Source organism: Staurois parvus, unplaced genomic scaffold (assembly GCF_062004578.1).
Source record: "Staurois parvus isolate SC_StPar_1 unplaced genomic scaffold, SC_StPar_1.0 ptg000387l, whole genome shotgun sequence".
Taxonomy (NCBI): Eukaryota; Metazoa; Chordata; class Amphibia; order Anura; family Ranidae; genus Staurois; species Staurois parvus.
In genome coordinates this window covers 10,103,390-10,117,274 of record NW_028318183.1, presented here as the reverse complement: position 1 = coordinate 10,117,274, position 13,885 = coordinate 10,103,390, and the positions used below count along the sequence as shown (strand labels likewise).

General features: G+C 40.3%; 1 protein-coding gene across 1 annotated transcript in view; it reads left to right on the top strand.

Annotated features, from left to right (window-relative positions):
- UBL3 (ubiquitin like 3) overlaps nucleotides 1-13,885 on the top strand; it is a 145,945-nt gene that overhangs the window by 33,892 nt on the left and 98,168 nt on the right. The window contains exon 2 of the mRNA XM_089685777.1: nucleotides 11,665-11,773. Within this exon, the coding sequence (XP_089541903.1) occupies nucleotides 11,665-11,773 (109 nt within the window). The remainder of the gene's footprint in view (nucleotides 1-11,664; nucleotides 11,774-13,885) is intronic.

Genomic DNA, 13,885 nt, shown 5'->3' with positions numbered 1-13,885 from the left:
CTCTTAGCCATTCTGCTGCTAATACCACTGAAAGTGAAATAAAATCCAAAATTTTGGGCTGCTCCTGGAACAGTTAAGAGGGGAAATCCTTCCAGGGGTGGTATTTGTTCTGGTGAAAGCCAGGCAGTCCCTTCATTTGGAAGGATATCCTCCTAATTCCTGTTTTAGCTTTGAGACAGTAAGTGAAGAGAAATCTTCCCAATGCATGTGATATGAACGGCCTGGAGTGGCAGCTAGGTGGTGCACAATTGTAGTGTCTGGCCTGTGATGCAAACGGCAGGACCGAAGAGGATTGAGGGGCCAGCGGTTATCACTTAGCTGCTCTCCCACAGCTGCATAACGGGAGAAGGTGCAGCATTTGAAAAAGGAAGAGTGTCGGTGTGTTCTATTCAATGGATGTATTCTTTACAGTCAAGAAGTTGCCTTTTTGCCTTTGTTTGATCTTCAGTTCCCATGGTACTGCACATGTGATCAATTATTACACTAGCCATATGATGGCTTGGCAGTTTGGTTGAGAGTAGAAGCAACTGTGACAGTTATCATTCACTGGCATTCCTTGAGTGTGACCTGTAGTGGAAAGCAGTTAAATTGATGACTTTATTTCTGCTTTAATGCTTCATTCTGAATAGTGTGGCTAGCCCACAGCTATCCACACTATTCAGAATGTAGCATAGTAGACCTAAACAAGAGGAAATAAAATTTCACACAGACCGCCTCATGACAGAGACGAGGGAGCCCTCATCCTATTTCTGTTTAGTATAGATTTTTAAGCATCAAAGAGCATTTAGCAAGTGTGTAGGTAGTGCTGGGCTTTCTTACTAGACAGCCCAGCATGTTCTGCAAACTGTCATGGAGGCACACTGTAAAAAATGTTTGTAAAATGCAGGTTATATACAAATAATTTTTTAAAAAGTGTATGAAATTCCAGTTTATGAACTCATAGTATTCCAGAGGGAAAAAAATGTGTCTGAAACTATTAGGCCCCTTTCACATCAGCGGTCTGATCTGGTCTGCCTGTCTGTTTTTCAGGTGGACCAGATCGGACCCTCCATTCTCCTCTATGGAGTGGTAGGTATAAATGGCCGTGTGTCCATTTACATCCGATCCAGTCTGCTTAGAACAGATAGATGGGGGATCCGTCCTCCTTGCCTACGTGGATCTGATCATATGGCAGTTGAGTGTAAACAGATATGCAGTCTGTTTACATCCGACCACCCATAGAGGACAATGGGCTATGTCTATGTCTGCTCTGCAAAAGCAGAGTGGACACAAACCTGTCATTCACCTGCTCAGGGGGAAACCAGTGAACAAATCTCCCACTGAGCAAGGGTACTCCTGGCAGAGTTCGCCCTGTGTGAAAGAGTCCTTATAAACCCCAGCTTTGTTTCATCCGTATTCACATTTTTGTTGGCATAAAATGGAATTTCAGGCAGATATGATCATAAAAAGGGGAGAAAAGCGTATTTGGTGACAGAGTACAATCACTGTTCTTTCAAGATCCTTTCTGCATTACATAGTGGTCACATGAAGTTTAGTCCTCATGCACACTGGACGTTTTTACAGCCGCTACTTTTGACTTTTGGCGGGTTTTTTTCCCCAGCATGTTATCCTATGTGTCCATGCACACATAGACTGTAATCAACGTTTTTTTGGCTGGAAAAAACCCCCAGAACTAGTGGGTTTCTAGAGGAGTTTTTTTAGCTGTAAAAACACTCTAACTCTGAAAAATGTGGTAAAACGTGACAAACCAGCGTTTTGGGACAAAAAACCGCGAACGTGGAAAAATGCTAATGCAAAAAACGCTGAAAAACTTGCATTTTTAATGTGACTTTACACAGCTAACATTACCAGCGTCATTAAAACACCTAGTGTGCATGGAGCCTAATGCAGGCCATAGACGGGGAGAAAACCGGAGGTTTTTTTTTTTTAAGAGTAACGAAAAATTGGTCGTTCAATCATCCAATGTTACCACCATTGGTAAAAAAAAGGCGGCTGATTTTCGTCCCATCTACGGCCGGCAATTATATAGAATATGCAGAAGAAGAAATAGAATATGAAGAAGAAGAAATAGAATATGCAGAAAAAGAAGAAATAGAATATGAAGAAGAAATAGAATAGGAAGAAGAAGAAACAGAATATAAAGAAGAAAAGTTGCAACATTGTATCTATTTGTATCCATTTTGGATACAGATGTTTCTATTCGGATACAAATAGATACATGTTGCTATACTTTTAAATGTCAAATATAATATCGGACTGAAATTCTTTTTTTTGTTTTCTTCTTCTTCATATTCTATTTCTTTTCTTCATCTTCATATTCTATTTTTCTTTTTCTTATTCATATTCTATTTCTTCTTTTTTTTCATATTCTATTTCTTCTTCTCATTCATATTCTCTTTTTTTCCTTTTCTTTTTTCCTTCTTCTTTCATGTCACTGCTCATGCACATTTTTTAAAATCGGAAAAAGATCGGCAGATTTGTCCATCATTGCCGTGAAAATCGGCAGAACGACAAATTTGGCCGATTATTTTCCAGCAGTGCCGATAATCCAAAAGGTGAAAAATCACTAAAAACGGCAGACCGTTTACCGCACTAACGATCCGAAAATGGGCCGTTTTTTTTTTTTTTTTTCTCCAGCCGATTTTCGGCCGTTTTTCATCCCACCTATGGCCCGCATAAGTGTAAGGGTTTTTGTTGCACTATATCATAGACAGGGGGAGATGGGAAGAGTTTCATTGCTTTCATTTTGTGAAAGAAAAGATTGACAATTATAAAAGAAGTTATGAGTGCTGTATAATAACTAAGATTCTTGTGTAAATGTTTCAGATTTGCAGGGCAGTCCATCTTTAGGAAGTATCTGGATTCATTAGAAGAACAATATTTTGTACTGGCAGCCATTACTTGAATTCCTCTAGTTTGGGTTGGCCTCAACTTTCCCGACTGCTCTGCTCTGCAAATATCAAATTCTGTTTGCATACAAATACACAGAGTTTTTCTTTAAAATCTAATGAAACGCCACATATAACTGCATTAGCAGAGGAATTTGCCCTGATTAAAAACCTGAAAAGATCCGTAAATCATTCAAGATCGGCTTGGAGAGATAATAGTTTCCATGGCGACGATTTCTGCTGCATGTCGACATCAGAGGGCTTTTCACAACCTGATCCAAAGCAAGCTTGAAAACAAATAGCTTATCATTTCCATGTGTCTGTGAATAGAACCAGCTGCTTTAACCCTTTCGTGGCATTCTGGACAGCATATCTGGAAATATAATGAACTTGATGTAAAAGCTGGAGGGAAGAATGTTCTCCACAGCAACTAGTGAAATTGTAACTGTTATTTCTGTAATTAGGGTAGGAAATGAAAGACCGGTTAGTACAGGCATCAGAGGCTTTTTCTTCTGCATACAAAAGTGACATTGGCATCAATTTACTAAATAACATATACAGTCACTTCACCTCTGTTTTAGCTGTGCGAGTTGTCAGCAGAAAGTTACCTTTTTAGGTTATCAAAGGTTTATCACATCATTCTCGCTGCTTAAATTATTGTTTGGATGGTCCTAATTTTTTTTAGGCTAAACAAAAAGAAAAAAGCTACCATCCACGGAAATGCGGTGGATGGAAAAGTCCCCCACACTGGGTCATTGTATTCTGACAGCGGCACACAGTGCCTTCGATGGAAATTGATTAAATAGTTAAGTTTTGTGGAGACGGGGAGGCCACACACACTCATCGAAATTCAATTTGTATAATGCCAGCTTTAGACACTGAGCTCACCCTGAGGAGAACAGAATATTGGAGGAGTTCAGACTTGTTCATCTCAGCAGGCATGTGTTATGGTCCATATATTACACACTGACTAGTGTAAGGTGATGGTCTGATGTGGTGTTATAATACAGCACACTGTTCTAGTTTTTTGTTTTTTTTTTGTTTTTTAAATGTTAAGTGATATTATTTACCTGCTCTGTGCAGTGGTTTTACACAGAGCAGCCTCTATCCTCCTCTTCTTCATGCCCCCGCCAGGCGCTCCTGCCGAGTGCCACAGAGCAATCAGTTTGCTATGGGGGCACCCAAGCAAGCTCGTTCCCAAGACACTGCCCTGTGTGCCCATTCACACACACATCTGTGGCTGGGCTCCAATTCCTCTCTCTACTCATTGGCTCACTGGCTGTGATTGACTCAGCAAATGGGGAGGGAGAGTCCCCGGAGAGCCAAGGCTCTTATGCACATTGCTGGATTGTGATGGGGCTCAGGTAAGTAGGGGGGCTGGGGGGACTGCTGCACACAAAAGGTTTTTTACCTTCTTGCACAGAGTTAATGAAGGTAAACAAAAACCTTCAGTCTTTACAACCACTTGCCAACCGCGCTATAGCTTAATGATGGCTACAGCGCAGTTGTCCAGTTCTGGGAGGGCGTCATTTGACGTTCTACCTGGAATACATGCACCCCCAGCGATCTCCTTGATTGCTGTGTCATACGGACACAGCTGATAACGTGATGAGGTAAAAGGTCAATCACAGCGGCCTTTTACCACGTGATCAGCTGTATCCAATGACACAGCAGATCACCAAGTAAATACAGTTGCCAGTTATTGGCTGCAGATTCCTAATGCTGTGATTGCGAGATTACTGCCAACTGTCACAGAGAAGATCCAGCACCAACGCCTGTCAATGCAGCATCATCAGTGCCTCCTCATCAATGCCCTCCAGTGCCACCTATCCGTGACACCTCGGAAGAAGAAAAATTACCTGTTTGCAAAATTTTATAATAGAAACAAGAAAAAAAAATATATATTTTTTTCAAATTCTTTTGCTTTTTTTTTTTGTTTATAGTGCAAAAAATAAAACAACCAGTGGTGATAGAATACCACAAAAAGAAAGCTCTATTTGTTAGACAAAAATGCTAAAAATTTCATATAGGTACAATATTTCATGACCGCGTAATTGTCATTCAAAGTGTGAGAGTGCTGAAAGTTGTAAATTGGCCTGGGCATAAAGGGGGTAAAAGTGCCCAGTAGGCAAGTGGTTACAGTTCAATTCATTCACCTTTTTATACTTTTTTTTTTTTTTTTAATAAAAAAAATAAGGCTGTAATCTTTTTTCTGGTACACTGTTTTCATGTACTCACCCTATTTATTACATGCTGACAAATGCATGAAAAAAATCTATTTTTAAATGTATTTATTCCTTTAATACTGTAATTTTATCTGGCAATTACAACATTATACAGATTGCACTGCAGATGTCATTTCAGCCTCAAGGTGACATTGTTTGCATGCTGAAGTTATAAAACACTCCAATCAGAATTGAAAATCAAACCTTGAGGTGCAATACAGGAAGCACAGCTTACCTTCATTCCGACATAGGATTCTGATTCAGGAATGTGTGTGGTGATGCAGAAAACATAAGAGACTATATACTCCCAGTAACCCTGAGATTCTCCTGGCAGCAGATTTCAAAGACCTAAATTCAGTGACCATGCTGATGTTATCATAGTTGGGATAATAGTATTAGAAGTTAATTGATTACTTGTCCAGGTATTACCCCTTGTGTTTCATATGTTATTTGCAGCCTTGAGGTGCTACATTGTTTACTTCTTGGCATGAACTTTTTTAAATGTTGTCGCAAAACCAAATGCCTGTCTCCTGTGCTTTTGTTGGAAGCTGGCACTCTGACTTATGACATGTGGTTGAGGGAAGTATATTTGAATGCATCCAGCTTCATTGTCTGTGGATAGGATAAATAAAAACAGGGTGCGTAAGGAAAGGGAGCCTTGCGTTAGGTGGGTGGCAACATGGAGCTTCTTCCCTGGTAGCAGCACCATCTTATGTGTGCATCATTGCCCAATCATATGAACAGGAAAGGCAGGTAGTGCCATTAGGTTGCAGCCCAGAACAGAAGCACTTGTAAGAAGCTTATTTCATCTGATTGCTTTTGGATTTTAGTAAAACTCCAATTAAAGTGTAATTAATTGATTTTCTGACTTCCATGTTTTTTAGATAGTGTTGTTCTGTTCATTGGTTTTAATTGTTGCCTAAACTATTGAGTATTAAACTGGACAGGTTGAAGGAAGTGGTGGAATAGAATACCAAAGTTTTAATGAAATACAGTGCCTTGAAAAAATATTCATGCTCCTTGAAATTTTCCACATTTTGTCATGTAACAACCAAAAACATAAATGTATTTTATGTGATAGACCAGCACAAAGTGGCAGATAATTGTGAAGTGGAAGGAAAATGATCAATGGTTTTCAAAAATGTTTACAAATATTTCAAAAGTGTGGTGTGCATTAGTATTCACCCCCCTTTACTCTGATACCCCTAACTAAAATCTAGTGGAACCAATTGCCTTCAAAAGACGCATAATTATTAAATAGAGTCCACCTGTGTGTAATTTAATCTCAGTATAAATATAGCTGTTCTATGAAGCCCTCAGAGGTTTGTTAGAGAACATTAGTGAACAAACAGCATCATGAAGGCCAAGGAACACACCAGACAGGTCAAGGATAAAGTGGTGGAAAAGTTTACAGTAAAGCAGGGTTAGGTTATAAAAAAAAAAAAAATATCCCAAGCTTTGAACAGCTCACAGAGCACAGTTCAATCCGTCATCTGAAAATGGAAAGAGTATGGCACAACTGCAAACCTACCAAGACTTGGTTTTCGACCGAAAGTGTGACAGACCGGGCAAGGAGAGTATTAATCAGAGAAGCAGCCAAGAGGCCCATGGTAACTCTGGAGTAGGTGCACAGATCCACAGCTCAGGTGGGAGAATCTGTCCACAGGACAACTATTAGTCGTGCACTCCACAAATTTGGGCGGGGCCCTTAAATAAAAAGACCGCATGAAGAACACCTAGTATGTCACAGTAGTTGTCACGATCGCGGCATCAGATCCCAGACCTTCTCACCCAAACTCGTGACCGAAGGGCTAGCCGATCTAAAACCGCAATCTGACGTGCGTAACAATTCCACACCCAGCTGCACCCTGCACAACGATTTTCCAGCTAATGGATACAGATCGATGTACCGGCAGCCTGAGCGATCGTTGCTGGGTCAGGTTAATTACGCAATCAACCGTTCACACTGCCACCACCTCCTTTTTGTACAGAGAAAGAGGAAACTCAGCGTTATCAGCTATAACACTATAATGATGGAGATAATGGAGTCTGTTTAAAATGGTCTGCATGGCGGTTTTATACAGAGGTTTAAACAACCACAGTAGCGTCTCTTTAGAGGCAGGAATTCGTGAGTTGCAATATAGAGCTATAGAAACAGTTCAACACTTTCCGAAAGAAAGATTTATTACTAAAAGTTCAAACAGGAGCAATAAAAATATTTACAGAACAAAGATGTAACCAAGATATATATATATATATATATATATATATATATATATGTACATATACAAAGAACCATAGCACAGCAGAGAGAGGTGAAAGGGTTAAAGTACTTGCCAAAGTCCTGGGTTAGCAGATCCAAGTTTCATAGCAGAAGGGTGCTTTGATCTTCCTATGTTATGATGGAAAAATGGGAGAATGCTTCAACTCCTCTTCTTAGGCCTGACAGCCTGTTTTAAAGTCCCCAGCAGGGGGGTGGCTCTGCAGTCAAAGGCCAATCTCCACTTAGGGCATGGAGATAGGGGTGGATGCCTCAACTAGAGCAAAAATATCTTCCATAACTCATATTTGCCTATAACTTGTCACCTGCACAAGTGACAGTCCACCCGCGGGTATATTATTATACAGACCAGTCTGAGGATTGATTAGATATGAATTATGAAATTATATACTGAATGGTTCACGAGATCTATGTTTCTGCTTCCCTGTGTGCCCGAGACAAGGCAAGTGACCCACCAAAATGTTCGGCTCCTCTTAGCCCATTTGCTCGGTTTTTATGTAAGTCTCTCATCTTCCAAGATATGAGACATAGGGGAAAAATGGATTTGAGAAGTGTTTATCTGATTCTATCACCTACGCTGAGCTAGGTTTATTAGCTCAGAATCTCTTTCAACTTCTGGGAAAGTTTGCCTTATCTCTCCCGAGGTGTGAAATGGCACAGGTTCTTGGGACAGTGCTGCACCACGTGGCTCCCTGCTGGGATCTGGCCTGTGACACTTTTAACACACACACATCTGTCACTGTGCCTCTCAGAGTGAGGGGGGGAAGAATGAGGGAATAACATGGCTACTCTTAACAAAATGGCAGACTGCGTCAGTCTCTGGTGCGCACATTTGCGACAATAGTGTCTTTTGTCCCCATTCGCATCACCCCGGATTCCATAGCAGTGTCCTCTGTCCCCCTTCACATCAACCCTCCACCCACACTGTAGAGGACTCTGCCTCCTTCACATCATCCCCCACTGTAGTGTCCTCTGTCCCCTTCTCCCTCCCCTTCCAGTAGTGTCCTGTACCCGCTCCCAAAGCAGTGTCCTCTGCACCCTTCACATCACCCAAGCCCCCGGGGGCTAAGAATTAACCACTGCGTTACAGGCAGGAGTTAACTTTAGAAGATAATTCCAGATATAAAGTAAAAGAATCCTAGGACTGATAATACGAACCATTACACAGCTTTTGTCATGAGGTTAGATCATAGGACAGTGGGGAGGGGGTGGGAGGTCAGAAATAATTTGGGGTGCCTAGCATGCTGCATTCCCAAGTTGACTTTTTTTTTTACCATTAGTCATCTGCATGTGGTTCTTCAAAAACAAAGCTACATTGATTTTATAACACCATACATTAACCCAAGGAATGCTTGGATTTGCAAGTGCATTCAGCATAAATGAGCCTAACCTTTTGTTTCATTAGTAAAAGCCTGAACTATAGAAGACAACTATATGTGTCTGAGTGTCACTTCAGTTTTTAAGGAATGATCTGCAGTGGTGTAGGGCATTATTACCCATTAGAGTGCAGTATGGTCTATAGAAGCCTGAACACTAATGAAGTGAAGATGATTGATGAGCAGCTTTGTGAATACAAGAGAGAATGTGTTTCACCCTTGGCCTCCCAGTTTAGTAGTAATCCAGGTCAGTGATCTTTGATCTGGAACAGCTGACATCCTCTGTGACACAGTTAGTGGTCACTTAGCGTCTAGGCCTTTAGGTTATTACTTCTGACATTTCAATCACAGTACGGCCTTCTTCTCTAGTGAGAGCAGTTTATATTATTTTCACAAGTATATTTTCTTAAATTTTTCAGTGTTTGAGGTCTTGACATGGATTTGTTACAAGAATCTGATCAAAGCTGCTCGGGGCAGTATGTTATAAATCGGGGGTTGACAATTTTTGTAACATTCAGCAGCCTATTGATTCTATAAAAAAAAATCCTAGTATTTTCAAGCTGAAAAATGACATAGGCACTGTAGATTTATTTATTTATTTTAGGTACTTCAATTTATGCAGCGCTTTACGTATATATTGTACATTCACATCAGTCCCTAACCCTCAAGGGGTGTACAATCTAAGATCCCTAACTCACATTCATACATACACATACTAGGGTCAATTTAGACAGGAGCCAATTATCCTACCAGCGTGTTTTTTGGAGTGTGGGAGGAAACCGGAGGAAACCCACGCAGTCACAGGGAGGACATGCAAACTCCAGGCAGGTGGTGCCGTGGTCAGGATTCGAACCAGCGATCCTAGTACTGCCAGGCGGAAGTGCTAACCATTTAGCCACTGTGTAGGTGGGTGTTATTCTTTGTGGCTGGGTCTGGTGCTTACTGGACATATTATATATGCACTGGGATCTGTAGTCCTGTTTAATATTTTATTGAGGAAAGTGGAAACAGGCATTTTTTTACTGCAGTAGCTCTTTGTTTATACTGTCTCAGAATGGGCTTTTTGGTACTTGTAGTCCAATGCCTACCAAACTGGCAGGTATAAAAGGAAGTCCTGAGCTTTACATTGAAGTTATGTATGCAGAGTTCAGGATGGAATATCCCATTAACTTTAACAACTTCCTTTGACAGAAGAATCTTCACAGAACTCACAAAACATATTTAAGCGTTGCTTGATGCTTTCATGCCACTTCATGGCATGACTTCAATATGTTGGTCTCCTGAACACTGTCAGTGTATCTGCTTGCTCTTAAATTCCGTACTGGCAAGCAGATACTGTCTGACAGGAAGACTTAGTGAACTACCACAGCACCATGGTAGTTCATTGAGAACTACAATACAGCAGCTGCTAAGGATGTTGGGACTTGTAGTCCATTAATTTACAGAACACTGAATGAATGAAATGGCCGGGTGAAGCACCACACAGCCGCGCTGTTTTAAAAAAGTTATAGCTAGTACAGGGGATCTTCTCCCCATGCTGCCATCACGAGGGGGGAGGTGGTTAGATGATCGGGTGGCGGCTGCAGGATTGGGAACATGTTACATGTTCCACCCTTTAAACGGGTGAAACATGTAACATGGTTCTAAAGGTGAACTTATCCTTTACGTGGTATTTAATGCCTTGTGATTGGTTCTCACAGCAGTCACATAATCAGGAGATCATCCTGCTGGTTCATGAGCATAGGTCATGACCAAGAGCTGTCAGATGCATGTGCTGGGATTTAAGTTCCACTTTTCCTGCCAGCACGTTTATGTGTTACAAGGTTAAAGTGAAACTGTGCCCAGATTATGCACACTACAGAACTTACATTTTCTGGAAAAAAAGCAGTAAAAGTACTTTCAAACAAATCATTATTCACCCCTGTAGCTATAGGCATTGTGAAGAAATTTGACTTCACAGTCCTCTATAAACAGTAGATGCTGCTAAGCTGTTAGTAACTGACTAAAACTAACAGATTCTTTTGTATGAGGGAGCAGTTTAAAGATGAAGTTTATTATTTGGGATGCAGCACCAAACCCACTAGGTATGTGTCCCATTACCTTACCTGGAGGTGAATGTTTCTGATAAAAATGATCCCTACAGTGTTTCCATTACAGCCATCAGGTACTGCCCAGAGCAGCAGCTTTCCAGCGCTGTAAAGATTAACAGTAGTGTCTGCTACCATGGCAATATGCCATTCATATTGCCCATGTCACTACACTCCCACAATGCGTCATGCTGTGTGAATGGGCAGGGGAGATCTGTCATTCACAGAACACCATGCATTGTGAGACAGTAAAAGTAGGAGTTGTGTGTATGGTGGAAAGAGCAGAGGGGACAGGCGGCAATACTTCTCTCAGTAGCAGCTGATGCTGTTAACCATTACAGCACCGGACAACAAGTGCTCAGGGAAGTATCTGGCAGCTGTAAAGTAGACACTGCAAGGAAGCAAAAAGCCTGCAGGTGATGGAATGCACACAACGTTTATATTTGGTCATGTATCCATACACAGATGAAAAAAAGTTGCTTTAGGAAATTAATTCCTACATATATGGTTATTTTAACTGATTCCCTACACAGGTTTTTCTAGAAAAACAAATGTCCCTTTTAAGAATTTGAGGGGCCACATATAAATTACTATATTTTAAAATGCTGTATCTGTTTAACATAGGTCTTTACTTTTAAAATGTGTTTTGAAAGGTGGTTCTGCTGTATTCCTTTTTTTATCAGCAAAAAAAAAAATGAAACAAAATATACAATTTGCCTGCATTCAAATGTATTGAGTTGTAACTTTTTTGCTGTTGTTCTTGTGTTTAATTACCATCAGTCCTAAATTTCTTAATTTCATTTACAGATTAATTTACGCCTTATCTTGGTAAGCGGCAAGACAAAAGAGTTTCTCTTTTCTCCAAATGATTCAGCGGCAGACATCGCAAAACATGTCTATGATAACTGGCCTATGGGTAAGTGAATATATACTTTCCTATCGGAGACTGTACTGCTGTGTACATATTCCTTCCTTTTGCATATATGTATTTTGAATGAAGCGGTGATCATTTCTTAACCAGTTGCCGCCCGGCCTATAGCCAGATGAACAGCTTGACCCTCCGGGTGGGCGCCATATGGCGTCCTTCCAGGCATGCGCATTGCGCCTGCCCGCAGGGCCGTGCAGCGGTGCGATCTGTCACCAGCCGTCTACCTCGGACACGTCCAATGACAGATCTGTGTACCGGCCCCCGTTGCCAGTACCATGTGACTTGCTGTGACCAATCACAGCAGGTCACATGACAGTTGTATACAATGGATGGCTTCCTTTCATGCCATCCATTGTATACAAGTGTGTCTAGCTGTGAATGGTCACAGCGATCACATGCACAAGCTCGACCAATCACAGCCCAGCTGCGTCATGTGATTAGCTGTGACCAAATCACAGCTAAGCACAAAAAAAACCCTGAATGAATTGATTTAATTCAGGTAAATGCTTGCTTATAGCAAATAAATTCTTTGCTATAAGCAAATTGTGTAAAAAAAAAAAAAAAAAAATATTGATCACTTCCCCAAAGTAGTACAATGTTACTATGGTAATATTATACTACTTTGGTCATAGTGAAATATGAAAAACAAATCTTAAAAAAAGAAAAAAATGTAATAAAATAAATTATCAATTTTTTTTTTCCCCGACCACTGCCATGCCAGTTATATGATGACACTGCACTGGTGACAGTATGTAAAAAAAAAAAATTGTGAAAATAATTTTTTTAATTCATTTCTGAAAAATTATGACAAAAAAATTATAACTTCAAAAAACTCGCCATGCCTCTTATGAAGTACGTCGGACTCTCTACTTTGCAAAAAGAGGTCATTTGGGGGATATCTGTACTGTTCTGACATTCTTGGACCTCAAGAAATTAGATTGGCTGTCAGTACTTCAGGATTGATCAATATTCAGATCTATCCCATAGTTTGTGAACTCTATAACTTTCCTACAGACTAAATAATAAATACTGATTTAGGTTATTTTCACCAAAGACATGTAGCAGAATACATCTTGGCCTAAATTTATGAAGAACAATTATTTATTTGCAAACTTTTATAACAGAAACAAAGAAAAACGTGGGTTTTTTTTCAAATTTTTGGTCTTTTTTTGTTAATTTAGCAAAAAATAAAACCTCAGAGGTTATTAAATACCACCAAAAGAAAGCTTTAGTTGTGTGAAGAAAATTATAAAATCTTAATTTGGGTACAATGTTGTATGACTGCGCAATTGTCATTCAAAGTGTGAGAGCGCTGAAACCTGAAAATTGGCCTGGGCAGGAATGGGGTAAAAGTGCCCGGTATGGAAGAGGTTAATAAGAGGTTGGTCCACCTAACACCAATACTTAAAGTGGTACTAAACTGGTTTAAAAGAAGAAATTCTTTTCAAGTGTGTTTTCTTTGTTCATAAAAGTACCTTCTGTTAATCGCAGTCTCCTCCAAATCTTTAAATTCCGTTTTTGTTGCTGTGCTGTGACTTCCTGTTAGAAAGTGGCTACGTTTGTTCTCCATGGTCCCACTGTATGTGGGAACGTAGCCACCCTCAGTTGCTCACTCTGAGATGCACTAGGAACTATGAGATTTGTAGCATGCATACTGCAACTTAAGGTGCACTTCTCATTCTAAAAAAATGGAGGGGGGTAGAGGTTAGGATGTTTTAATGAAAATAGATTACAGGGCCATTCATTGTGGATATGTATGGATTATTTTTATAGAATAAGGATATATTTTAGTGTCACTTTAAGGTGCTTTAGTCACACTGGCTTCTTTGTCTTATTATTGATTTATATAGCACCAACAGTTTGTGCAGCTCTTTACAATATTAAGGGGGACAGTACAATTACAATACAGTTGAGTACAGAAGGAATAGGAGGGCCCTGCTCATGGAGCTTACAATCTAAAGGGAGGGAGAAATGGTACAAACGGTAATAGCTGCAAGGGATAATCTGATGGAGATAACTCATAATGGGAGTTCCTCTGTTTCTTATCTCCTCCTTCATGACAGGGTAAAACAAATCCTAACCCCTGAACACAACTTTGAC